At 45.2% G+C, this 27,196-nt stretch overlaps 1 protein-coding gene across 2 annotated transcripts in view; it reads left to right on the top strand.

Annotated features, from left to right (window-relative positions):
• The first annotated feature begins 146 nt into the window (after positions 1 to 146).
• Positions 147 to 27,196, top strand: part of Stk35 (serine/threonine kinase 35) — a 32,991-nt gene continuing 5,941 nt past the window's right edge. The window contains exons 1-3 of one of the 2 annotated variants that reach the window (XM_048459505.3): positions 147 to 647; positions 1,211 to 1,811; positions 10,819 to 11,567. In XM_048459505.3, coding sequence (XP_048315462.2) covers positions 147 to 647; positions 1,211 to 1,811; positions 10,819 to 11,531 — 1,815 coding nt within the window. In that variant the 3' untranslated portion in view covers positions 11,532 to 11,567. The remainder of the gene's footprint in view (positions 648 to 1,210; positions 1,812 to 10,818; positions 11,568 to 27,196) is intronic. The other variant, XM_048459506.3, reaches the window with a different exon arrangement.

Here is a 27,196-nt window from a genome sequence, read left to right as displayed (position 1 = left end):
AGAAGGATACTGAGGATTACGTGAGGCTGAGAACACTAGGATCATTAGTGGGCGTGAGGATCAGCATTCTAACCCAGGCCTGAGCTGTGAACCAATTAAACGAAGCCATTCATGCAATCACCATAAAGTGCCGGCGAGGAGCTACTATGCAGGTCAGACGCCGAGCGGGGTTTGCGGAGTGCAGACGACTCGCGAGGGCCCTCTGTGCAAGTCGCGGGATTTTGGCGCGCTCTTTTTGTTGGTTGGGTGTTCTCGCCGGTGATTGGCTCCGGGCTGTCGCGGCTGCTGGGTCGACCTCGGTTGTACAGAGGCGGCGCAGCCTTCGGCTGGCCTCCTGGGGGATGGGCCACCAGGAATCTCCACTGACCAGAGCTGCGGCGGGAGGTGCAGCTTACATAAAGAGGTTACGTAAAGCGCTCAGCTGCCGCGAACTCGAGGACGGACACGGGAATCTGGAAGCCGAGGCCTCCCCCGGGAGCGTTGCTGTCACTCCAGGAGCAGCGCCGCGACCGGCATCACGTCCTGCCCGGTTCACCGCCTCGCGCCCTACTCGGCTCGGCAGACAACCCCGGCTCGGAACGGACCATCCTCCGGCGGGGGCTTCTGGGGGGAACCGGTCCGCCCGGAAGTGGAGGAGCGCCGGCCAGGTAAGAGTGAAGGGAAGGTCGAAGCGGGAGACCCCAGCACCCCACAGCACTCGGGGACGGCCGTCGGGGTCTCGGCTGCTTCTCGGAAGCCCAACTTTTTGCCAGTCTCCACCCGCTGTCCCCAGAGGCTTGGGTCGACCCACTGGGCTCGGTTGGACTTAATTCAAAAGGACTGTTTACACCGGGAAAGCTCCGGGTAGGACGCGGGGAGGGGCTGCTGGGAGGGCGCTGAGCACCGGGAAAGTTTAAGCAGGCCGAGCTGCCTCGGAAGACGCTTGTCCTAGATGGTGAAGGCCCTTACTGCTTTTTTTCCCCCCAACTTTTTGACGGATAAATCAATGGAGAAAGGGGACGGTTTGTGTTTCGGCTTCCGGTCCTCCCTCTGTACTTCCCGGTGGTTCCGTCTTTCCCGCTTTCCTTTCCCCTCCCCCGATCAATCCGAGGCGGTGGCTCCTTCTTAAAGGGACCGCGACCGGTGGCGGCGGAGGTGGGACGCTGGACACTTTCAGGTCCTTGTCTGCCCTTTTCAGCCTCGTGGTTTTAACTGATTCTTTCGCCCTCAGATCCCAATCCAAGGTACCGCTCCTCCGCATCTCGGGGCTAGACGGAGGGATGAGGCAGGGGGGGCCCGGGCGGCGCCGTTGCTGCTCCCCCCGCCTCCCGCAGCCATGGAAACGGGGAAGGAGAACGGAGCCCGCAGAGGGACAAAAAGCCCGGAGCGGAAAAGGCGAAGCCCAGTGCAGCGGGTACTCTGCGCGAAGCTGAGGCCGGCGGCCCAGGCCATGGATCCCGCTATGGTCGAGGCCCCGGGCGAGGCCTTCCTGGCCCGGCGGCGGCCAGAGGGAGGCGGCGGTGGTGGTCCTGCGCGACCGCGCTACAGCCTCTTGGCGGAGATCGGGCGCGGCAGCTACGGTGTGGTTTATGAGGCTGTGGCTGGGCGTAGTGGGGCCAGGGTGGCAGTCAAGAAGATCCGCTGCGACGCCCCCGAGAACGTGGAATTGGCGCTAGCAGAATTCTGGGCCCTGACCAGTCTCAAGCGCCGGCACCAGAATATCGTGCAGTTTGAGGAGTGCGTCCTACAGCGCAACGGGTTAGCCCAGCGCATGAGTCACGGCAACAAGAACTCACAGCTGTACCTGCGCCTGGTGGAGACTTCACTCAAAGGTAGAATACAGTAGGGAGTCCTGTCCTCTCCTGGACCCCCTTGTTCTGAGAACCGCTCAGCCCCAGTAACTGTCTCTGGCACACCCAGGCCCTTACTCTGACTTTAGGACCTTCTCTGCTCCGAATGCTGCAAACTCAGTCTGTTTACTGTCATTCCTTAGCAAGCTCACTAAGTGCTCCATAATCGCTCTAGTACTCACTCAGTAGGTGTGAGCTGCAAGTCTAGCATTTTAAAGAGGAATGAAGAGTAGGATTCAAAAGTTATTGGCAGAACTGCAGAGCCCCCTGATGCCTTTCAAAACATTGAGGAAAAAAATCTTAGCGGACCCACCCACCCTGGGTTTTAGTTTCCTGACACCGTCCAGCTCCATTCCCAAACTCTTGCTTCCAAGTGTGGTTTCCTCTGAGAACCCCAACCCTTCACCCCAGGGCAGACAATCATTCAGTTGATTCTCACTTAGTCCCGGAGGTATGCAGGTAAATAACTCAGAGTAATAACCCCCACAGGTGGGCCAAGAACTTCGGATAACAAAACAGGTTACATCTTTTCCTGCCATTTTTACCATCTCGGCAGTTTTCATAACCTCTAGGGCTGACAGAGAAGTGGTTTTGTAGAGAGTCTTCCTGGGTGAACTGCAAGAGACGAGGGGCAGGCAGTGGACTGGGTAAGGCCGAGGCTTCCGGTGGCGAAGTTGCCTCTAATCTGAGCTCTAAACAGTTTAGTTGCTCTCTGTAGGAGTGCGTTCTGTTTCCACTCTAGAAATAGAGAGACTAAAGCTTAGGGGGAACGACTTGATTAGGGTTAATCAGCTTGGAAGGGGTGGGGCTCCTGAATTCAGGTTTTTGTGTCCCTTGAAGCAGAAAGGTTTTGAACCCAGACTGATTTGTCCTGAAAGTACTGTAATGCTGCCTTCCCTACCGAAGATTGACCTTAAAAGAATGGGCAGGACTAGATAGGGGGATTTCCTAACATCTTTATGGAGCGTCTGTCAGGTTTGCTGTAAGACCCCAGGAGAAGCCCTTGTAGAGTTTTGAAATAACTTAACAGCGAATTGGATGGTGAGATCTAATTCTCTGGGGCCCTTTCCCATCCTGTTTGTCCATTCTGAAAAGGCCATCATTTTCCAGGAGGATGGATGCCTTTTCTGTTTTAAAGACATCGAGAGAGTTTTCCACTTTGCCTGCATTCCTCATCCCTTATTTTCTTAGTCTTTTTTTGTACACCAATTTTTGATGTGTACAAATGAATGAAACACACTTTGTGAGTGGTTCATACTTCAACACCCTGGAGTTTGGGGCTTACGTGCAGTCCTGAGTTGTTCTGAACTGATATTTGACACTGGACATGAAAACCCATGAGAGTCCCTTTAAGATGGGTATCTCTGTCATGAGGTTGTTAAGCGTGCTGGGGATGTCCATAATATTCCATAAGGAATTCACTGCCACATTAGCTTTGGATGACTCTGAATTTCTTCCATCTTCATCCTCTTAGAGATTTGGTTCTTATTGAAGTTTCCAAACCCTGACTATGGACCACATTTCCTTGTGGTCAGAATAGTAGGTTGAAGGCGATACTAGTTATTTCAACGTCCATTGGTGAGCTAAAACTAGAGAAATTAATTTTTCCCCTTTTGGACCACATACTTAATATTGTTCGTTTCAGTTTGGAGTCTTAATATGCATTGCCTCTGTTTATTATGAAGATGACAATCAAATTTAACGTCATATCAGCTTAGCAAAGAAAATAGTACTTGGCTAGCTTTTGCTTGCTAACACTGAAAGTATCTGTCCTATGGCCTTAGGTCGTTAGCATGCTACCCATAGATATCAGGGCTGAAAGGAATTCCAGAGATAACCAGGGATGACTTTCCTTAAACAGAAAAGTTCTTTACAGCCTTTCATTGCCCTGTTTCTTGTAATTCAGAATTATTTTGAGATAGACCAAATGATTACCTACATTGACATTTTGTTTGTTTTGCTTTTTGAGAAAGGGTTTCTCTGTAGCTTTGGAACTTGTCCTGGAACTCACTCTGTAGGCGAGGCTGACCTTAATTCACAGAGATTCACCTGTCCCAGCCTCCCGAGTGCTGGGATTAAAGGCGTGCACCTTTAATCCCACCTTTACCACCCGCCAATTGGCATCTTTCAAACATACTTTTTTTTTTTTTTTTTTTTTTAAACTGCATGCCTCTGGTAGTATTGAAAGGGGAAAAAAGACAAAACACATTATGGATATTTGAAAAGTTCGAAGGCATAAATAGTGATCAGGGTCATTCTTCAGTGTGAAGTGTTAGCTCATTCACCGGGGCTTTGTAGAGAAAATGAAGAGAAAAAGAAAAGAGTTAGCAGCAATGGCGATCTTAAAAGGATCTTGAAAGTGAGTGGCCAGGCCTTAAATGACAGAGTACTAGACCAATAGAATAGTTATTTCCCCCTCTTCCCTCAGCTTCTAGTGAATACACAGAAAGCAATTTTATAGTTTACAGAAATAACATGATATACAAATAAGTACCCATAATAAATTTTAAAAAATAATTAGAAAGAAAAACTATGTTCTTGGTCATATCCTACTCTGTTAGCTTCTGTGTATCAAATTTATCTCTTCTGAGCATGGACCGAATGAGTGTTATCCAGAATTATAGTATAGTATAGTCAGAATCTCAAATCCCTCCTTTAGCCTTTTGTGGGCACACACAGTATGGGGGATCGAGTCTCAGGTAGCTCAGGCTGAGCTCAGATTTACTATGTAGCCATGACTTTGAACTAGGTCTCTGCCTTGAGGACTAGGGCTAAGGGTATGTGCCATCATACTTGGTTTACATGCTGTTGAGGATTATACCTAGGGCTCTGTGCATACTGGGTAACCTCTCCCAACAGCGGTCTATTCCCAGCCCTTAGCCTGTTTCAAAAGAAAGAAAAAGGAGCTCTGAAAGGAGGGCAGGATTTGCCTAAAATAAATAATGGCAAATACCAACCAGCTTTATGGCTTTAGAAATGTATTACCAGCCCTGTAAATTGATTGGGTTGGTAACTGTGTCTTCTACTTTGAAGTCCTTCAATGAAAAGGGAAACTAAGGCATCAACAGTTGCTTTTACCACCTAGTTTTCCTTTTCCATCCCTAGAACCCCGTCCTGTTATACCTAAGACAAAGCTTAAGGTTATTGCCACTTAGAAGATAGCAAGCAAGCCTCACTCCTTTCCGCACTCAGGAATGTGCTGTCCTAGTCTAAATTCTTCTGACAAACAGGTAAAGATTGACCCCATGTATACTAAATACTTAAATTCTGCATTAATTCTCATAGAACTAGAAATTTAGACAAGCTGGGAGGCCAGCTTGTTGTGAGCTCTGATGTCTATTCCAAATGCTTTTGGTAGCGCAAGGTAGGTTTGACCTGGGCCTTTGGGCAGCAGTCCTTGCTGCATACCAATGCTGCTGTAAGCCAGGCTGCTGTTTAAGAGGCTTTTGCAGGCTTTTCTTTATAAGACCTGTACACCTAAGTGATTATGCTGCAAGGTCACAGTGGTGGCTTCCTAATAAACAGGTTCTTGGTAAGAGTTTCATTAGTGACCTAGTGAAGCAGGAACTGAAGTAGCTGACATGAGACCTAGTGTAGGGGACCTGAGTCTGGAAATGAATTACTGCAAATTTCCTGGCCGCTGAGTGCTCAAGTAAACCAACCTAAAGGGTTCTGAGCAGGGTTGTCATCTTTTGCCCAGGCTTCAGCAAAGCAACTCAGAATTCTCTACTTCCATGGCTTGACCTTGGAATTTATTTATTTATTTATTTATTTTGAGGCAAGGTTTCTCTGTAGCTTTGGTGCCTGTCCTGAGACTAGCTCTTGTAGTTCTGCCTTCCTCTGCCTCCCAAGTGCTGGGATTAAGGGCGTGTGCCACCAACGCCTGGCTTGACCTTGGAATATAGAGACCCTCCAGGTAGACAGAATTGATGGTCTTTGGCTATTTAGATAAAAGTGACATTGGAGACTTTCAGAATTAATGGGGTACAATAGAATAATGGATCTAATGTCTAAAGGTTTCTTCTCAATTTTTACTAAAATTTACTGGATATAGCCAGTTGTAAATTTCAGCACTTGGAGAATGAGGTAGGAAGATTACTTTGAGTTCAAGGTCAGACAGGACTACAGAGAGTCCTAAAGCAGTTTGGACTGAGCAAGGCTCTGTTTAGAAACAAATAAAACCTTGCCGATGTTTGTCAAGGGCTATTGTAAAGGCTTCATACCGTAGCTCATTTAGCCTTCATGGCCAACTTTTGAAATAGATACTATGAGTGTCTTTTGCAGGTGATGTGTCCAAAACTAATGAAGTAGATGAAGTTGTATAGTGTAAGGAGCTAAACAAGTAACCCAACCCAGGGTTCCAGTACAGACCTGACTTGTCTTTTAATTGCTAAGGGGTATGCTTGAGAATGTAGCTTCAAGTTCAGATTGTGTTTTGTTATTGTTTTGGTTGTAAATTGTGTGTAATTATACTTTACTAATAGGATTTAATACTAATGTATTCATACATCCTAATTGCTGCTGTTTGTGTTGAATTATGTCTTATCGGTGCTTATTGCACTACTTTCTCTTGGTGCCTTCCACATATCTCAGCAGCCAAAGACACTGCACCTGCTTTCTGACCTGTTCTTGGATGCCTTGGGGCAATGGCACAGACTTTTCTCTTGCTTCTGAGTGTTTTCCTTCTATGTAGGGATTTTAGGAACCAGCCCCAGGAGATAGAAGCCACCCTGTCTTAATTGAGAACATTGCTTAATTGGGGTTGCATTGGGTAAGACTTTTTATAGGGTAAACTCTCAGGGAGAGCTTACCTTCCCTCGTAGAGTATCAGTTCACCTTGAATTTGCCCTTCAGCCCTATCCTTAGGGCTAGCGATCCTCTTGAGTGACTCAAATTCTCCATCCTTATTTAGTTGCATCCTGTTGAGGAGCTCTCACAAAGCACATTTAAGCTCATCAAAATCCTGCACCATAAAAAGGAATCTGTATTTTCTATAGTTGGATAATCCAGCACTAGGGACTTGATGAAGCCTAAGTTGCTTGGTATATGCAAGAGCCTGCATACAAGGAGCTTGTGTAGCGAGAAGAATAGGATATTCAAGTGTGAAATTGCTGCTACCACCGTGAAACAGTAGAGCTTTGAGTGAGGACTCTGAGTCTTCCCCGAGTTAGCTGTAAGACTACAGACAAATAGTTAATCTCTTGAGCCTCAGTCTTCTCACCTGAAAGTAGGGTGTGTAATTATCAGGATTAAGGGCGTAGTTATCAGGATTACAGTTTGGAGCAGAAACAGTTGGAGCGAATGCTTTGAATTCTTCGATTATCACAGGAGATTAGTTACTAAATTCTGTGTAAACCTTCAAATCTTTTTCCCTGTCCCTTTCCAGCTTCCTTCCTTGACAGTCCTTACTCAGTTTCAGAGCCTCCTGATGACTTCTTAGCTGCTCATCTGTCTTCCCTGCCTCTCAGCCTTCATCCATTGTCCGAGATAGGTCCTTGCACGACTTCACCTCTGGTCCAGCTAGCGTGTAGACTTCAGCTGTCACAGCCCCAGAAATGTGGTGTATTCTAAATTTCCTATTTTGCCTTTTTTTTTTTTTTTAAAGCTGAGGACTGAACCCAGGGTGTTGTGCTTGGCACTCTACCACCGAACTAAATCCCCAACTAAATTTTCTATTTTGGGTAACATGTAACAATCTATGGCCTGTGTAGTACTGGGACACAGTGATTTCTAAGGTGAGTGTGGCTGCTCATCTGTAATTCCAGTAATGCGGATAAAAAGGATACATATCAGGACTGTCTCAGAAAAAAAACAAAGATCAGGGGCTGGAGAGACAGTGCAGAGGCTAACAGGATTCCTTCCGGAGGACCTTAGTTTAGTTCCCAACATCCATGTTAGGTGGCTTATAACTGCCTGTAACTCCAACACCAGGGGACATAATGCCCTCTCTGGCTTCTGCAGTTGCATGCCACCCTTCCCAAACCCCTATTATTATTATTATTATTATTATTATTATTATTATTATTGTTATTATTATTTTGAGGAACCTGAGTTTGAATGCTAAGGAGGATGTTAGTGATGGTCAGTAGATAATTCTCCAAAAATATTTTATAATCTGCAAAATTTGTTTCATACCTGTGACTTAGTTCACTGGAACTGTCAGGTAATGTTAAATAATCAAATTTGATGAGTAAGAATTCTGAAGCTCAGAGTTCAGGGATTTCCCTAAGGTTCTGGTTGCCTACCATTTGTGCTAATGAGCTAGTAATTCATTAGACTAGAGGGTCTAATGTTGGGGTCTGCAGTCACTCAGACTCTATTCCTGGTCTCTGCTTGCCTTGTTCTCTTTATTCCGACTTGCTTCTCCATAGACATTCACTCAATACCAAACATGTTTGAGTCTTGGTTATGAGTTAGCAGAAGCCTAGGTAGGTAGTCTGCTTGAAGGAAGGTGGAATCCTAATATGTCTCTTCTGTGTTCTGGTGAGCAGCTGGGACTTGTGCATGAAAAGATGCTGCAGGAAAGCATGCTTCCCCTGAAGGAAGCCCAGACCCTTGCCTGCTCAGAAAAGTAATCCTGCGGTTTTTTTATGTGTCTTGGTCAGTGATGTTGCGCGGGTTCTGAGAATGCTGCTTCTTCCTAGCTTTTCTGTCAAAGAGCTCCTTTCGTGTCTGCATCTTCAGGCTCCGTCTGCCCCATAGACTAGCTTAGGGCACTTTTTACCTAACGATTTTCTCTCCCTGGATTCTTTTGTTTTTGTTTTTTTGTTTTTTTTCAAGACAAAGTTTCTCTCTGTAGCTCTGGCTGTCCTGGAACTCTGTAGACCAGGCTGGCTTCAAACTTGCAGAGCTCCACCTGCCTCTGCCTACTGAGTGCTGGGACTAAAGGCATGCGCCACCACTGCTTGGCTCCGTTTCCTAGATTCTTATAACCTAGAACTGTGTTAGTTCCTTTGGCCAACTTGTTTTCATTTATTCCCCTTAGTTACCATAGTTACCAGCTTTGTGTATTAAATAATAATTTCACTATCCATGTCTCTTATTAGATGTTTTGTTGCTATCTGATGTGGTCTTTGCAGGAGGAATGTGATGGCTTCCTTCCCTGGCTGTACTGTCAGGGAACATTTCTTGCTATCCCTTTTCTGTCTGTTTCTTTTACCATCTAGATGGGTTTGAGCTTCAGATGGTGGCTTTATTTTTCATTTTTTTTTTCTTTTTAGGTAGACTCAGCCTGCTTGCGAGTGACCAAAAAGAGGATTAAAGAGCAGGGGGTTGGGGTGAGGGAACAGTTCAACACAGATTGTAAAATGAAGCCATATTCCCTGAACTGTTTCTTTCAGTATTATTTTGATTGTGACTAATGTAAACAAATTATACAATTACAAGGGAAGTGAGATCTGTCAGATTGTGGTTAAAACCAACAGCTTTTGTCATGTATTCTGTCTCTCTGGCTTTGGTAGACTTTGCCTTAGTCACTTAAGGGCCATTGGGGAAGCAGAGACTGATCTGGCTTATTGAGTCACTGTAGTATGATACTGTAGCAAATGGCTAGGAAAATGAGCCTCCTTCCAGACTCTGAGGAAGTGTTAGCCTTGTCTTTTGGGACATAGCATACTCTGAGCCAGGGGACCTGTTTTAAGGTCTTGACTCACTTAACAAATTACCAGTCTGTAGTCTGTCTTCTTTCCTCCTCTTTTTGTTTTGTTTTTGAGACAAGGTCTCAACTGTGTAGCCCTTGGCTGTACTAGAACTTGTTATGTAGATGAGGGCCTCCTGCCTCTGCCTCCCAAGTGTTATGATTAAAGGCGGGTGTCTGCACACATAGAATGGTCTTCCTTTTGTCAAAATAAGACGCCTGCTTTTTTGGACTTAGCTGTAGGGCATTTATCATCTAATAACTTTCACAAAAGGACTCTTTCATCAGTTGCTTTATAAAAAATGTTGGGCTTGATTGACATGTAAGTGCCAGTCACCAGCTTTCCGTGAACCACACAACTCAATAGTGCCTGTGCATCTGCTCAGATCTCACTGTACACAACTCAATACTGCCTGTGCATTTGCTCAGATCTCACTGTTTCATCAGGTTATGTTTTCCTACCCATAGCTCCCATTTATTCAGATCTTCCTGGTCCACTTGTCCCTGTGTCCATCTGGAGTTCTTGCATGTGTGCTGATCTTTGGTAGAAGGTGACCTTATTACCAACATTCCACTTAATGATAATTGCTGTCAGAGCCAGAGGCTTGATACAGAACTAGCTTGGACTAGGCATATGATGAATTAGCAGAAGATGTGAATGGGTTGGAGTGTACATCTGAAATAAAATTGTAATGTCATTGTGTTTGTGTTAATACAAATACTTAAATATGTCAGGAAAGAAGAGAGCAAAGAACATGTGCTGGGTGTGGATTAGCAGTCGGAAAAGTTGGCCCAGTAACTAAATGGTAGTAGCAGAAACAGCCCCTTCACAAAGCTTTTCTGTATGCTTCTTATTCTTAGTATTTCAGCATCCCTACAAAGAATGGATAAGCTTGCCAGGTCGTGGTAGCACATGCCTCTAATCCCAGGAGTTAGAGGCAGGGTCTCAGTGAGTTCGAGGCCAACCTGGTCTACAAGAACTAGTTCCAGGACAGTTAGGACTGTTACACAAAGAAACCCTGTCTCTACAAAACCAAAAAATAAATAGATTTTTAAAAAAAGATAAGCTTGTACACTAGTTTGAAAAAATATAAATAAACAAAATGACCTCAAAATCAATTAGATGACAGTAAACTTAAGTTCTTCAATTTGAACCCTAGGTGCTTGACACCAGGCCCGAATGCCTCTGCCATACCTTGACTTGTTCTGTATGGGTAGAAGTGGACTGTGTGTATAGAATTTGCTTGGTGCCAGTTGGATCGGTCCTCTCGGCACGGGTACTTATCACCGTCTTCTTTCTTTACTCTAGTGCTGTGAATGTCCACTCAAGCTCTTTCCTGTCCTTTGGTTTAGGAGAAAGGATCCTGGGCTATGCTGAGGAGCCCTGCTATCTCTGGTTTGTCATGGAGTACTGTGAAGGTGGAGACCTCAATCAGTATGTCCTGTCCCGGAGACCAGACCCAGCCACCAACAAAAGCTTCATGCTACAACTTACAAGCGCCATTGCCTTCCTGCACAAAAACCACATCGTGCACAGGGACTTAAAGCCAGACAACATCCTCATCACAGAACGGTCTGGCACCCCCATCCTCAAGGTGGCAGACTTTGGACTGAGCAAGGTCTGTGCAGGGCTGGCACCTCGAGGCAAAGAGGGCAATCAAGATAACAAAAATGTGAATGTGAATAAATACTGGCTGTCCTCAGCTTGTGGCTCAGACTTCTACATGGCTCCTGAAGTCTGGGAGGGACACTATACAGCCAAGGCGGACATCTTTGCCCTGGGCATTATCATCTGGGCAATGATAGAAAGAATTACTTTTATTGACTCTGAAACCAAGAAGGAGCTCCTGGGGACCTACATTAAACAAGGGACTGAGATCGTCCCTGTTGGTGAGGCGCTGCTAGAAAACCCAAAGATGGAGTTGCATATCCCCCAGAAACGTAGGACTTCCATGTCTGAGGGTGTGAAGCAGCTCTTGAAAGACATGTTAGCTGCTAACCCACAGGACCGACCTGATGCTTTTGAACTTGAAACCCGAATGGACCAGGTCACATGTGCTGCTTAACTCCAGGGCTGAACGTCTTGGGTGTTTTTAAACTAGGTGAGTGCCTTCTTGTTATTGTGCATACACACTCCCTGGGCTGGTTGTGTGTCCTGTACTGGGGTGGACCCTGCAGCTGTAGAGAAAATGCAAGGCCAGGAAGAAATAAGTCTTGTTGCTGCAGGTTGGCCCCCAAATCTTGACGAGTGTAGATAGTTCAGATTATTTGAGTGTAGAATGAGAAGTGAAATCTTTAAGAGGAAATTACATGAGGTGGGATTTCCCGAGATCTTTTTATAACAAATAATAAATTCTCCATGTAAAATGATGCTGAAAAGAATACAGTTTTCAGAGAAAGAACTTTGTCCCACCTGTGTTTTTGTTGGTCATCCATCAGTTCTGTCCACATGGGACCCGACTGATGCTGGAGGACTTGGAGAGAACAGACCAGTTGGGTTCAGTGTGAAATACAGATCATAGAGATGAGAGGATGGACCAGCTAGGATGGAGAGCAGAGCATCCAGAGAAAACAGTTAGACCAGACCAGAGGCTGAGGTGTGGACAGGACAGGGTGTTAGAAATTGACCACCATATATGTGAGACATTACACATACTCTAAGTCATTTTTCCCATTTCCCGTTAAATTAAGGGTAGGTGTATCTTACCTGAGTTTATCTGTCCTCTTGCCCTAGATTACCAAGATGACAAGTAGAAATAAGCTGTACTTAGAGTTTGCTGATGTCTTGAGATTTTGTGGTGGGGAAGTGCTGGTTTCATCATCACAGGGACAGGCCAGCGGGCACAGGCATGGCTTCTCTGTTCCTCCATACCTCTGCAGGCGATGACTTGAACTGAGCCGAGCAGCTTGCACCTGTCTTGTTCTCAGTGGAGTTGCTGACTAGTTAGTGCTTTCATTGTGTTTTTTACCGTAGCTTTCTGTTTCCATCTTAGCCTTTGCGGTTCAGAAAGACCACCTGGAATTCAGATTTTCCTCATGAGAGAAAGGATGCCATTGGGAAAAGGACCTAAATTTAAGTTAGGATTATGTTTCGTCTCAATTGAGATCTGGGCCCTTACTTGGATTATTAGCACATGAGATTTGTACTGGTTTACAGAGCAAAGTTTTATAGGTAAAGAGAAGAGACTTCATCTAAAAGAAGTAAGTGACCCTGAGAGGAAGGGGGAAAGGTTAGGGACTTGGTTTTGGGTGTGTGTCCCAAGCTCTTTGGTGACTAGTCATTGCTGTCGTCATGCCAGTTTGACTGGGCTGTTTTGCCCTGTCCTAGCAGAACACTGTGAGTTGTGGGCCTGGACCCAGCTGTGTTACTGGTGCCTTGGGTTTCAGTCATGTTGTTGAGCCATATCTGCATAGCTAAACACTCAGGCTAGAGCTAGAAAGGCCTTCCACCTAGTTCCCCCTCCCATTGCCAGACTAATGCCAGTGTTGTTATTGAGAAACATTTTGCTAGCTAGATACTGTTTCAGGCATAAATGATACAATAATGGGCAAAACCAAAACTTTACACTTTCAAAGTTTACATTTCATTGTGAAAACGGACTGTGAGCACAGGACTTCCTAAGTGTTGTGTATAGGGCAGGGTGCTTAGACAAGGTCAGGTTCACGCCCCCCGCATTTCTTCTCCCCAGCAGTGCCCTCTGAGCACATGAGAATAGTTGAGAGAGCATCTTGAGGACTTTGGGGGAAGGACTATCTCAATGATATTACACCGATCTGAAAACCGAATAGTGAGCTAGGAGAGGAGGGTGTATGTACTCAAAGAAAACGGAGTCAAGTAAGCATTTTGTGAGTCAGAAGAGGGTGATGGGCTCTGGAAGCTGTGTGGGTACCTGACCTAGGTGCTAGGACCCAAACTCAGTTCCTTGGGAAGAGCAGCAAGTCGCTTAACTACTGAGCGCTCTCTCCAGTCCTAAGAAACATTTTTTAGTTCTCTTCAGGTGAATGATTGGATTAAGAACAATATACCAGTTAAATTTGTCTTAATTATGTTTTATGAAAGATAACTCTTTTCAAAAACTGAAGGTGACTAGCATGGTTTTTGCAAATCTGTTTAATTCTTGCCTTGATCATCACATTGGCTTCTTCATTATAACATGTTATAGACAGCTTATGTAACTTCTGGAAAACTCCATGAAAGTGGGAAACACATGCCGTCCTATTGTCCTTACGAGAAATACAGCTTCATAAATTCCCAGACTAGACGGCGGGAAGCAGCAATGCAGATGGCTCTTGCTGAGGAATTTTGCTGTGAAGAGGAACTGAGAAGTATGTGGTAGTTAGAACCCTACAGAGAAAGGATTTGTTTGTCCCAAATGAAGGGACAGAACTTGAATACCCTGGTTTCTAGGTAACTTTCTGTTAGACTTGTCATGGCTGGGGAATTTAAGTATGCTTAGCCCTAGTACCAACATGAAAAGATGTTATTTAACGGACACTCAGGTGCTGAATGAGGAGTTAATTGTTGCTGTTTCTGTGACAGTGAGCAGAGGGAGAGACTGCACTTTGGTCTGGAAAGGTAGAATTCCTATGGAGAGAGACTTGGCTACAAATACTGTAGGGATTTAGTCTTTTTTTCTGTGGTTTATTGGCTATATGATCATTAGACGGAGTATTTTGCCACTCTGAGCCTTGGTTTTATTACCCACAAAATGAAATTAACCATGCCTATTATAGGGGGTGCCCCAAACAAATTTTTTTCAGTGAAATACTAGGTTTTAGGTGTGTACTCAGCTGAGGTGGAGGTTCGCTGGTAATTAGTAGCTTTCTTCTGTAAGAACATTGGGTGGTTTGCCTTTAAAACAAAGCCAGCTTGTCTTGTCGATTGTTCTAAAAAGGCACAATCTGTATTTAACAAGTGCTCAATAAGGTCTGTCTTTCTCCCTTACTTGTCTCTTTTAGAAGAGTAATTTTAGTGGATCCTATCAGCTGCAAGGCTTGTCCCAAGCAGGAAGCCAGCCAAACTGATATTCCTGGTGCCACCAACCACACTGTACCAGGAAGGTGCTGTGATATGAACACCGCTGTATTAATAACCAAGCCCATGGTCCAGTACACAAATGTTTTACTAGGGCCTTTTGAAGCCAAACTCTTGGGTGACGTATATTTGAAATGGACAGCTAAAGCCTGCTGAAGGAAATCAGATACTGATGTGACCCAAGGTGCCTGTGAAGGGTGGGGTCATAGAAAATACTCTTCACTTCATCTGAGGTCATGGTAGTTGCTTAGCATCAAAGAACTAGTCCTGGTTTTTGGTTTTTGAAGGTCATAGAGCTAATAAGGTGTATAGATTTTGACTCAAGTCTTAAGATATCTTCATAGTTGAATTCAGTGAATAATTTAGCATGGACGAGCCTGACTTTGGCTGTCTAGCTCTAAGCATTCTGAAGTGCAGGCAAGGGCTAGAGAACTTAGTAGTTTTCCCTTGGGAGGTAGTTTCTTCTGTGAGAGTTGGTGTCCTGATCCAAGTCAGGCTCAAGGAAAGGTGTGGTTGCTAAAGGGCAAAGGTTTCTGTCCCAGAAGCTGATTTAGACACACACACACACAGCCTCTGGGGTAGGAGCAGGAGGAGAGACTTGCCACCTGTGGCAAAAGTAGATTATTGCCTCCATAAGAAGTATGAGGCATTTATTTAAGTAGAAAGAGGATTCATTGATTAACTTTTTTTTTCCTCTTCGGTGGGGTTCAGGCAGACTTGGAACTTGTCTTTTCTGTCTGTCGTAACCTCTTTTGAATCGCTGTCTATATAGCAGGGGTAAGGGCTGTATCTTAACTGGGTCTCACTAGCACTTCACAGAGCTGTGCCAAGAGAAAACTTTGGGGGAAGTTGCCAATTTTGGTTCTTTTTTTGTTCTAGGAAATAGAACTTGCCTTTGATTGTGATGACTTTGTGATTGCTTAGGTACCAATGCACACACATGTCCCTTGGGGCCTTATCTTTCTAGGTGTTTTGGAGTTTTCCTTCCAGGTGGGGAAGGCTGGTATCAGGTCCAGGCAGCTTCCTGGGGCATCCTGTTGCCCCCTCTTGATGGCTCCTGCTCTCAAACTGGAGGAAGCTGAGCTGTTGTAGACCCACCCGGGGTGTCTTTTGTTCCCGAAAGCTAGATGGACATGCAAGCGTCTGGAAGGAACAGCCTGCCCTGGGGCTGGTGGTAGCAAGGACCAGATGCTGCTCACGTGGCTCTCTCTGGCATCCTTGATTCAACCCAGCAGAGATCGCATCCCTTGGGCAAATCTGAGGGACGCTGATAATCATCCAACTGCCAGTAAAGCTGCCCGAAGGTTTAGTTTTCTTCCAACTCTCATCTTTTGGGACCCCAGGGACATGAAGACCCTCCAGCTGACTGAAGTAATAACTTCATGTTATCAATGAAGCCTGCTTTGGGGGGTGGGGGTGCTGTGAGTTAGGACCAATAGCCCTTCCTCTTCATTTATATTCCTGAATCAACTTATTCAGGGAGTAAGTTTTCGTTGTTAGGTACTTAGTGTTTTCCATCATCTGTCTAGTTAGGTGTTTGTCCTCATTCTGTACATGAGAGAGCAGCAGTAAGAGTCAGAATCTGATACAATGTATGTGGTTGGAGGGTCCATCCTTCCATTCTTCAGTCTCTTGAAAACCATATTTATGTGGGTTCATGCTTTGAAGGAGGTAGTGGCTTCTCTTCCAGAAAGCACTGAACTGAGAGCCCTGCTCTTGGCTCTGCACACCACAGCAGGATGACAAGCCCAGCCATTGCTTTAGGTTAGGTCTGCCTATGTACGGACTTCAGGTGACTCTGACACTGCCCTAAATATTGACAGGGGAGGCAGGCAAGGATTGAGACGCCCATATAACCAAGGAGGGTTCTCATTTAAGTAGTACAGTAGCTCCTTAGGAAAGAGAGTCCTAGCTGAAGCCTATTCCCAAGATTCAGCCAGAGATTTCAGGTAAATGAGGACCCAAAGCAGAACGGCAGTAGTGTTAATAATTCTCAGCGACAGACAAATCTCCCAACTCTATCAAATCCCCACCGAAGCTTCGGATGCCATCATTTTTGTCTGCTCTGATGGGTGGGGCTGCCTGCAGCCCTGTGTTGAAAGATTCTGGGGCCAAGTCAGGTTTGGTAGGGGAGTCATCTTAGTACTTGGCAGGCAATTGCCCATTGGTGACATTGGTCATTTAGAATTCAGTGTTGTCTCCTGAGAGCTTGCAGTTTAGTTATAGATGATGGCTCTGGAGATCAGGGAAGCCTTTGTGGAGCAGTCTTAGGGCTGGTTCTTGAGGGAGTTTGGGAATGTCTTATCAGAGTTGGATGCAGAGCGATCGCTTGGGCACCTCCGGAGGAGGCTTTGCTCTCTCAGGATGCTGCTGTGAATGGAAGGGTGCAGTTCCCGAGTGGTGATGCCTGGGTTCAGGCCTGGGGAGAGGACCCGAGATTTTGTCTTGACAAAGTGGGCAAGAACAGATAAGTTGCCAGCCCCTCTTTATTTCACCTAATAGCTCATGATATTCCAAATCAGACGAAATAGCGATCTCTTTCAGCATTTCTAGGGGCTCAGAGGCATGGCAGGTCTTAAAAATGCCAACCAAGTTTAAAATAAATCAATACTATAAAACACTGCCATGAATTTCCCAACTTTAATGGAATTTTGCTTTCAGTAAGAGGTGCCAGGGGAAAGCTGTAACTCAGCCTGCAACATAAACAGGTCAGAAAGAATTCTGTATTTTGCTTCTTTGTTAAAGAAAATGATGTCTAGGGACTTGGGAAGAATGTATTAGAACCACCCAGGTACCCCATAAGGCATAGTAAGGAAGACAGAAGTGCTTGTTTTCCGGCTACAAAACTAATCTTGATTTGAAGCTGGGTGAAGGAGTCTTGTGAATGATGGCTGAATTTTTTTAGTTTGTTTTCTGAACTCAGAGGCATGGTACTATAGCAGCGATAGGAGAAACAGATTGCCAATATCATGTTGTGTTTTAGTATTTATCATATTGTCCGGTAAGTAAAGCTACCAAAATGATGTGAGTCTACTGCTTGATTGTGCATCTCTGTCCATTCTCTGGGGAAAAGAACACCCTTAGCAACCAGATAGAGCTAGCGCCCCTTTGCTTTTCCTTTTCTACTTTTTGGACATGCCTAAGACATGCCCTTCTAGAAAGCTGAAGTCTAGGACAAGCCTCAGGCGTTTAGGGGTGTGCTGCTGTGAGATCCTGGCAGACTGCATAGACACTGCCAGCAGGACCCAGCCCCTTGTACCAGACATAAAGAAAACTGGAAGTCACAAGTAAGGACTCACTCTTTTGTTGTTAGTAACCAGATTGCCTGTTTGGATCTGGTAAATGTTTGGAAGGAATTCTCAGTTTGCATGGGGCAGCAGAAATGGGTGTGAAAACTACCACACCCCAGACAAACAGGGTGACATTTTACCTTTCTACTTGTTCTGGGGTTTAAGCCAAGTACCTAAAGTGAAGTACAGCTGCCACCACTGACACAGTCCAGATGTCCTCCTCCCTCCCCAGACCATCTCAGGGCCAAGGTTCATTCTAGTGTGGTATAAAAAGCCTTTGGAGAGCACACAGCTCCTTCCCACTGTTAGAGAAAACCAGAACTCCACTTAGTTAGTCACCTACTTGTAGAGATGAGATGGGGTTGGCGCTGTGGGAAGACTAAACAGGAGTCTCCTGCAACCCCATTCCTTGACCTTGGGTTCATGGAGCTGTGTGGAAGGTGATTCCAATTTACAGTTCTTGCCACTGCTAAGACGCCATAAGCAAGGAGTTTCCTACTAATCAGATTATAATTCTGATCAGATAGAGAGCTTCAAGCCGTCACAGTCCTCTCAGCTGTCTTTAGGACACTTAAGTACAATTATCAAAAACGTAGGGGTACCTCCTCCGCTAGCTGGTGAAGAAGAGGCGTCTTTCTGTCTGTCTTTCAGACTTTGGTGTGAATGATACACGATACAAAGGAGAGGCAGGACTTGGCGGTAGAACCCAGGAAACCCTAGGTCCTTTCTCTTTGCACTCATGAGCAAATGCATACTCATGGTCCTGCATTTTATTGTTTGCTTTTGCAGAGGAGCAGGCCTGGGACAAGCTCACTTCTTTATTATCACCTTGCTGAGCTTGCCTACTCAGTATTCCTTTGTGTCCTTGGTATTGCTGTCCTTTCTCTAGGTTCTCACTTCCATTCCAGAGAGGAAGTGATTGAACGCTGGCCCAGGCCCTCCTCCATTGAACTCCCCAAGAGAGGCCAGGTAGTCAACCCCAGGGGGATCCTGAGTTCACTCAAGGCCAGTAGTAGCTCACAGAAAAGATTGCTGTCTTTTGTTGAGATGAGTGACAGCAACATTTGCGACTCACTCACCTAGCTGTGCTTAGAAGGGCATCCTGAGCAGAACGCAAAGTGAGCAAAGAGTGCCAGAGTGCCGGGAATCTAAAGAGCTGTCCTTGAGCCACCAGGGGCTTTGTCAGCCTAAAGAAGAGGAACTTCGACTTGCAGATAAGGTGGGGCTTGAGAGTGGGTGGAACAGTGCCTGTAGCATTTTAGAGGGTGGGTCAGACCTGGGAAAGAGCTCCAGTAGCACACCTGGCAAGATAACCTATGTAGAGGGCGTGAAGCGGTTCCGTTCGGGTTCGGTTCGCTAAGCATGGAAGCTTGCTTGCACAGTAGTGACATTTAGGGACATGCTAGGGAATCTTCATTTAGACAACACTCCACTTGCTGTATCAGTGGCTCTGGGCAGCTCTTCTCTCCTGGGCTGGTTCCCTGTGGGCAGTGCAGCCTGGTGCTCACAGTCGTCTCCATCGCAGTTCAGCAGAAACCACAGTGGCACTGCCACATTTTACCCCTGCAAAACCTTCACAGACTGTCCATGAGCTTCATTTTCTCTCTCGCTAATAACGTATGGAGACTTTCCCCAAGAAAGCCATAGACTCCTTAGAAAGAGCCCCAAGAGTTTCCCTTGGCATGCCTGGCTTTGAGCTGTAACTGGAAGACCATATCTTTTAGACCATACCATTCTGGCCTTGGGTCTTTCTTTTTGTAACCACAAATTACGCTGTCACCACATGGAAGAGTAACCTTGCCTTTAGTGACAAGGACTTAGGGACTTCCTAGTGGGAAAGTGTCCTTTGGGGAAATCCCAGGATCCCAGACTTTCCCCTGGATCCCTTTTTCTGCTAATCATAGCCACTACAGTTGAACCTGGTTCTGCGGAGCCCACTGAAGCGGTTGACAGTTTTTATTTCAGCCCCACACTTTAAAAGCTTGAGGAAGGGTATATGATATCTACTTATCTAACTGCTGATTTTATTAGTTGTTTCTAGGAACAAAAAATTGTTTCTCCTTTAGTCTTATTACATTTAGGACCTGCATACTAGCTAAAGTGTTGAAGTAAAACACTAGCCCCAGCCCCAAGACCTATTGAGTTAGGCAGGGCCAGATCAGAGGTCTCAATGAGTCAAGTTGTCAGGCATATTCATAAGCGGGTAGCTCTGCCTACTGTTAGGTCGCCATGGAACCTTTTAAATCTAGGCTCGTCCATTATGGCCAGTGATTTCTTCTTTTTGTACACTTGGTGAACTTTTTTAAATACTATTAATTTTGGCAGCACATTTTAAGGAATCAGATGACTTAAAATAGTATTGTCAGTAGTACGAGTCAATGTGACCACTGCCTTATTATGACGCAGTCTTCATGTGTAAGAGCTCCCTGATTGTGTAGTTGCCATAGACTCGCTTAGTGCCCCTGCGGAGCCTTCTGACACAGTAGAGGAAAAGCTGATGTGTTTTCAACCGCGTGCTATCCTGGCTTAAATTCTGTTCATGTCCTTTTCTCTCACCGACTCATGCCCTGACGTCTATTGGGCCTGGCAGCTGTGCTTCAAAACTGTGTTTCTTAGGGAGTAAGGTAGCTGTGGAACCAGCTTCAGTGCTAAGAGATAGAGCCCACGTCTCTCAATGGTGTCGTATCCGTTAAGAAGGGTCTCAGGTTCTGCTTGAAGACTTCAGAGAAAAGCAAAGGCTCTGGCCTGTTGAGTTGAGACTGGCCTCACCCTTTCTCACTGACCTGCTTCCTCAGCATCTCGGCCACACAGATTGTACTGTTTACCTACCTGTGCCTACCTCCAGAGCCATGGGCAGTTCCTCTTGGCATTCCTAGGCTGCCTCTGGTTAGTTGTGAGTCAGGCTCCTGGCTGTCATTATCCACTGTGTCATGGATTTGTCTCGGTGAGTAGTGGTAAGTCCTCCAGAAAACTGCATATGACTTGCTGTGAGAGTTTGAGGCCCTTCGGGATTCTAGAACTCCTACATTCCTGAGATTAGAAGGGCCTTGGATTAAAAATCCCCTCCCTGTTGTCAAGTTCTTCATTGAGCACTTGGAAAAGCAATGAAGTCTCTAGAGAAAAAAAGGTGCGACACTGGAAGCCAGGTCCCTTTTCTCTCCTTCTGTCACCCTGTAGAGATGTCGCTCCTCTGCTGCTGCTGAATAGGCTTCCACAGCTAAGTGCAAGAGTAATGTACTGCTACAGCCTAGGTGGTAGTATGGAGGCCACATCCATCCCTCTGAACAGGGTGGGTGTGTGGGATCTAGAAGACGGGAGAAAGCTGCCGTCTGTCCATGGCCACCCCTCTGACATCGTGGATTACGAATGTGGAGTTCCAGTCCTTCTAGCACTGCCAGAGCTCTGTCATTACCTCCCGAGCTACTTGCTAGCCTGGGCAAGTAAGCCATTTCAGAAACTAATTACTATTTATTTACTTGCCGTCTTACAGATAGATAGTTGCCAGTTTCTAATTTTGATCTTGTCATGAACCACGTACTATGCCTGATACAGGCTCCAGGGACATAGGCTGAAACCAGCTTTGCCACACTGGGTTCCAGGAGCTCTTTCCATGTGAGCGTTGTGTGGAATCTGCTTTCTCTTTGAGGGGATTTCCCCTGATGAGACGTTGGAAAGAAAAGGTGGAGCCAGGAGCCTCTTTCTATAAGCAGTAGACTGTCTAAATGTTAGAAGAATTCATGGTCTCCATATGCTTTGTTTCTCCTATTCAACTCTGATGGTGAGAGAGCCAAGGAATGGTTTAGCTTGGTTCCAGAGTAGCGCAGGCGTCAAGGTTGAGCACAGTCCCAGCTCTGTCCCTCACCAGATATCAGAGCGTGGAGAAGTAAAGTAGCCCAACCATCATAGGTGTGAATAAGCTTCCCTCCATTCGCTGGCTGCTCAGATGCTTGTTGTGCATGTAAGCACTGGGCAATGGACTAGGAGCTTAGTCACAGGCAGAAGTTCTTATTACCATATTTTCCCCTTAAAATGCTGTTCTGTTGAATGTGTCTTAGAAGTACATAAATTAGTTTTATATTGCCATGTATACTAATTTGAAAGTTTCTGTCAGCCATTCAGTATATGAGCTTGTAGCATCCATCACCACCTGGTAATTTGACAGCCCTAAGGGAATTGGCAGACTCTCGTCTAAGGATTGTGAGGTTGAGCCTCACCAGTGTGGGTAGTAGAGGCTGACTGTCAGGCCTACAAAGATTGTTCTTTGGACATGCTTTCCAGGAGGAGATACAGAAAGGGACCCAGATGGCTCGGGCTCGGTGACAGCTAGATGGGGGGGACGGGGGAGGACAGAAGAGTGGGAGCTAAAGCCTAAAACAGAAAGACTCTCACCTCAAGGGAAGGCTGACTCCAGACCAAGTTGTAAATTTTGCTTTAACAAAATGACTATTGGGAAACTGGACATCATAGTGCCTGCCTGTAATTCTAGCACTGAAGAGGCAGAGGCAGGAGGATTGTCTCTGGGATCATTATGGCAGAGATGTATATGCTCTGAACAGAGCTCACCACCGTTAATTCTCCCAACAATATAGAAGATGTAAGATATAAGATAGTTCCTGAGTTAAACCTTGATGAGTGAATTCCAGGCTACTCATGATGACTCTTACCTGTAATCCCAGCACTCAGGGAGGATAAGGTGAGAGGATTGTCTTGACCTAGAGACCAACCTGAGTCTAACCCAGAATGAGATCCTGATTCAACAAAACAAAAAAAGTTAAGTTCTAGGTTTTCCGGTCTGATGCCCTAAGAGCCAAAATGACCATTAATGCTTGAGAGCATGGTAGTTTGTGAGCCTGCTCTGCCAGCTGAGCAGTGAATAGGCGGGTGTAGGTAGACAGGATGGACCGCTGGCAGTCTATTGGAGTTCCCACTCCCCACAGCAGAGTGTAAATTGTACTGTCTGCATTTCCAAAAGAAGGGAGAGTGGGAGACAGCGATGACTGTGACTAGGGAGAAGCCAGCTTCAAACCCTCAGGTGTTTCCTGGAAAGCCTGTGCCTTTCCTTCATGGAGTTTGGGAATGAGAAAGCTGTATTTCACATGCCATGTTTTTAAACATATTTCTTAAGATAATGCAATTTATTAATAAACTAGGGGACAGTGGAGGGGGTCAGTTTTTCAATGTTCCTACTATTATCAACAGTTATTTAAAGAAACAATGCAGACATATGGAGAGAAAGGCTGTGCTTTTAGATTAAGAGACATCCATTATTTTGTGTGTGTTTAGGAATAGGGAGGGACAGGAGATGGACATCTCTAGCTACATCTTTCCATTCCTTGCTCACCTCAGCTCTTTCTAGTTTCTGTGCTCTGAGATACCAGTGGTTTGAATGGGAGCAATTTGTTTCCCCACCTCATTGAATAGAACAGTTCCTCTGTTCAGCTGGCAGAGGAACTACTTGAGAGCCTGGTGGTAACACATCCTTCCACTTGTACCCCACGCTTAAGGTAGTTGTCTACACTAGGCTTTTTGCAAGCTCTTTGCTAAGTTCTCTATATAAATGTAAGGATTAAATGTAAGCAGTAGCACTTAGCTCTTGTGTCTCAAAGAATGAATTTTGCACTACAAAGTTACATGATAAAAGTAGAGGCTTTGGAAAGAAACTGTCATTGGTATAGACCATTTGCTCTGGTGCGTAGTGACTAAGCCTTTCTCTGAGCCACAGTTTGTCTTTCCGGCCAGGATGATACTACCTCCTACCTCACAGAGTTGCTAGAAGATGTAAATCATGATTGGAAAACTTTGTAGGATGGTTGAAGGTTATGTCACTAAGCTACTTATAAAGTTGCAAGTACTCACTAAGAGTTTGTTGTGATAAAGAGAAATGAGGCTTACTGTGGGAACTTAGTCCAAGATCTGAAATAACAGAGTAAGGGTTTGTTGGGAAAAAAAACAAAACAAAAAGCCTTAACCTGACAGATCACCTATTCCAAGGCCATAGCTACCATAAAGTCCACTACAGATGGTTAGTTACCATTAGCAGGTATATGCCATTGACTTTCAGGAAGGCTCTGTGCTTAGGGGTCCCACTGAGAGCAGCAAGGAAAATCCTGGTTGACGCTAGGTATCAGAATCAGACCCACATGCTATAGCCTGGTCAACAAGGGAGCCACGGTTTTGGCATCTGCTAGGATGAAAGGTGATGAACAAGAGCCCACCAAGGCTGACCTGCACTCTTCATCATCATCTGCATTAATAATGGGCTGGCTGCTTTGACTCCAAACCAGATAGTCTTTACTGTTCTTGTTGAGGTAGTAAAAAGTGCCTCCTCCATCTTCCCGTGAGCACACTGTACTGTGGCTTCCCTGGGGAAGGTGTACTTGTCTGTCTTCTGCGTCACCTGCTCATCTGCAGAAAACACAAGCAGAAAGCAACAGGGAAAAGCTACACGAGGCTGGAATGGCTGCCAAGTCATTAGGGAGTACATGAGTTTTTCCCAAACTGAAGGCTGGGAAGAAGTTCCCAAATGAATCTTTGGGGGAATCTTTTAATTCCTATTGCTAGTAGGGGAGCAGAAGCATCCAGTGAAGGAGTAGGCCTCAGAGATCTGAGACTTTTTCTCTAGAGTACATGCTTTTTATCATAGATTTTGGGTCTGGTTAATTTTGGTGCATGCTGGTTTTGGTTTTGATTTTTTTTTTTGTTTGAAAACTTTTTTTCTTATAGTTACGATCATGTTTTTCCTTCCCCAACTACTCCTAGATTCTCCCCACCTCTTCACCCACCAAACTGCGTCCTTTTTTCTTTCTGTTCTTAAGAAACAGACACATTTTTAAAAAAAGACAAAATTTAATTAAACACAAAATAAACAAAAAACCAGGAGAAACACATATGTACAGAGATACTTACACACAAAACACACACACACAAATTCCCCAAATTGGAAATTAATGTGCAAGTGGAAGATCAGTAAGGTACAAAAAAACAAAACAAAACAAAAAAAAAGAGGCAAAAATAGTCTCCAAAAGTACTACTGATTTTGTTTTGCGTTGGCCATCAACTGCAGGGTGTGGTAGGGGAGGGGGCCTGCCCTTAGGTGTAGTTTATATACTCAAACTTGATTGGAGAAGACCAGGTTTTCTTTGGCAAGCTGTTGTCACTTGAAGATAACTTTCTGGTTAGGGATAGAAGCACTATCTGGTTCTCCCTCGCAGCCGTGCTGGGCCCTATCTGACTTGGACCTATGCATGCTAGCACAGTCTGAGTTCATATGTGTATCCTATGTCCTGCTGTGTCTAGAAGACCTTGTTTCCTTGGTGTCATCCATATCCTGGCTCTTTCACCTCATTCTCTGTGCATGGTCCAGTTGTAGGTCTCTTTGTTGGGTCCCATCTACTGGAGAAGAAAGCTTCTCTGGTTGAGCAAGACACCAGTCTACAGGCACAGAAGAAAGTTGTTAGGAGTCATTTTGTTTTGCAGAACAATTCGGTGTTTGGTTTTCGTCTAGCCCCGTGGTCTGCCTATCTGGTCTCAGGTTCTTGGCCACCCAAGCAGTGTCAGGCATGAGTCATCTCATGGAGTGGGTCTTAAATCCATTCTGATATTGGTTGGTTATTCCCACAGTGTTTGTTCCAGATGCTCCAGTGTGCTATGCAGGCATTCGTAGCTGTGTTTGTAGTTCCCTTTCTCCTCTGGTAGCACCAGGTTGACTTCTCTGTGTTTACAGATATCTAAGCAGTAGAGCCTTACCATTAGCCTGTAGAAGTAACCAGTATCCTTCACAGTATCCTGAGTTGTGAGTTTTCCATGGGTCCCCTTTAGTCAACAGCTCAATTAGAGCTGTCCATTCCTGGCACTGGACGTTTTGTTTGGTGGAGAAAAATGTCTAGTGAGGGCATTTCTCCTCCATTAATTGGTTATTACATTTAGATGTCTTTCATATATGTATATGTTATAAGAAACTTCTATAGTAGTAAGTTTCTATATGAAGCCCTCCAATGGTCCATAGTGTTGGTCGTCCCTCCCCATATTCCCTTCCTTATTGCCCTCTTCCCTCCACCCCCCCACCCCCCACTTTCAGTCTAATCCTCCCATCCCATCCCCTTCCCGAATTTGTCTATAACTATATATTCCATTTCCCCTTGCTTGGGAGATGCTTCCCTTACTCTGTACCTAACTTCATTCCGGAGTGCATGCGTTTATATATAGACATTGGGTCTGGTTAATTTTGGTGCATTCTGGTTTTTATGTACAAGTTTTTTGTTTTAATAATAGTTTATTAAAAGTAAAGAAAAAGGGTAATTCTTGGTCTTGGGTCCTAAGTCAGAGGTCCACCTCTGAGGCCTTTCTTGCTGGCTGTCTTTTGAGGCAACACAAGGGGCATCATATATCAAGAAGCCTGTGTGTGTGTGTGTGTGTGTGTGTGTGTGTGTGTGTGTGTGTATGTGTCTGTGTGTGTGTGTGTGTGTGTGTGTAGGATCTCCCTCTTTTTTTTTTTGATTTACTTATGTGTATGACTGCTTTACCTACATGTATGTATGTGCATCATATATGCCTAGTTTCCATGAAGGGAAAAGCGTATCAGAGCCTATGTAACTGGAATTATAGATGGTTATGAGCTGCCATGTGGGTACTGGGACTCAAACCTTGGGTCTCTGGAAGAGCAACCAGTGTTCTTAACCACTGAGTCATCTCTCCAGCTCCTAGGAATTCCCTCTCAAACAACCACCAGAGCTTAATCATGGGATCCCACCCAAATGACTTATGTATTCCTAATTACCTCCCAAAGGCCTCATCCATGCAGACACCACAAGTTTTCACCCATTCCCCCTATCCTGAGCTGTAGAGACAAACTATATTTCTGCTTTCTACCATGCAGTTTGTAACGGATGTATCCCACTTGACTCTAACAGGCTTCAGACTGATGCAGCAATGCCACCCATCTCTCATTGTTTCACTATAACAGTGAGCTGATAGATCAGTTAGTCTGTTAGTTTTGGACATTGGAAGTAATGTCTCATAATTTATTCTCATCTTTATTTGTGAATTCTTTTTCCATGTTTAGAGTTAGCAGTGAAGCTAAGATTCTAGAAGTGGAGCTACCAAGCTCTCTAGCTCTTAGCATATCTGAAGTTGTGAAAGCTCTCCCAGCTGCTCCCCATGGGCTGTTTGCACTCCTCCGTCAGTGTCGGGGATGCCTTCCCTGTGGCACCTACGGCCGCTTGTGGTGGCTGAATGACTGAAGGCACATTGAGAGTGTGTGTGACTGGAGACACAGGCAAAGGAGAAATGGGCTTACTGGATATGTCAGAACCTTCTGTAGGCCTTATACTTTATACTTATTCTACTCAGAGCCCAAAAGAGATGGAAGACAATCGAGGAAGAGACAGAGGCAGACAGGCCCAGCCTG

Source organism: Myodes glareolus, chromosome 10 (genome assembly GCF_982192425.1).
Source record: "Myodes glareolus chromosome 10, mMyoGla1.1, whole genome shotgun sequence".
Lineage (NCBI taxonomy): Eukaryota > Metazoa > Chordata > Mammalia > Rodentia > Cricetidae > Myodes > Myodes glareolus.
Note: the sequence above shows the minus strand (reverse complement) of the source record. Positions and strands in the feature narration are given on the sequence as shown.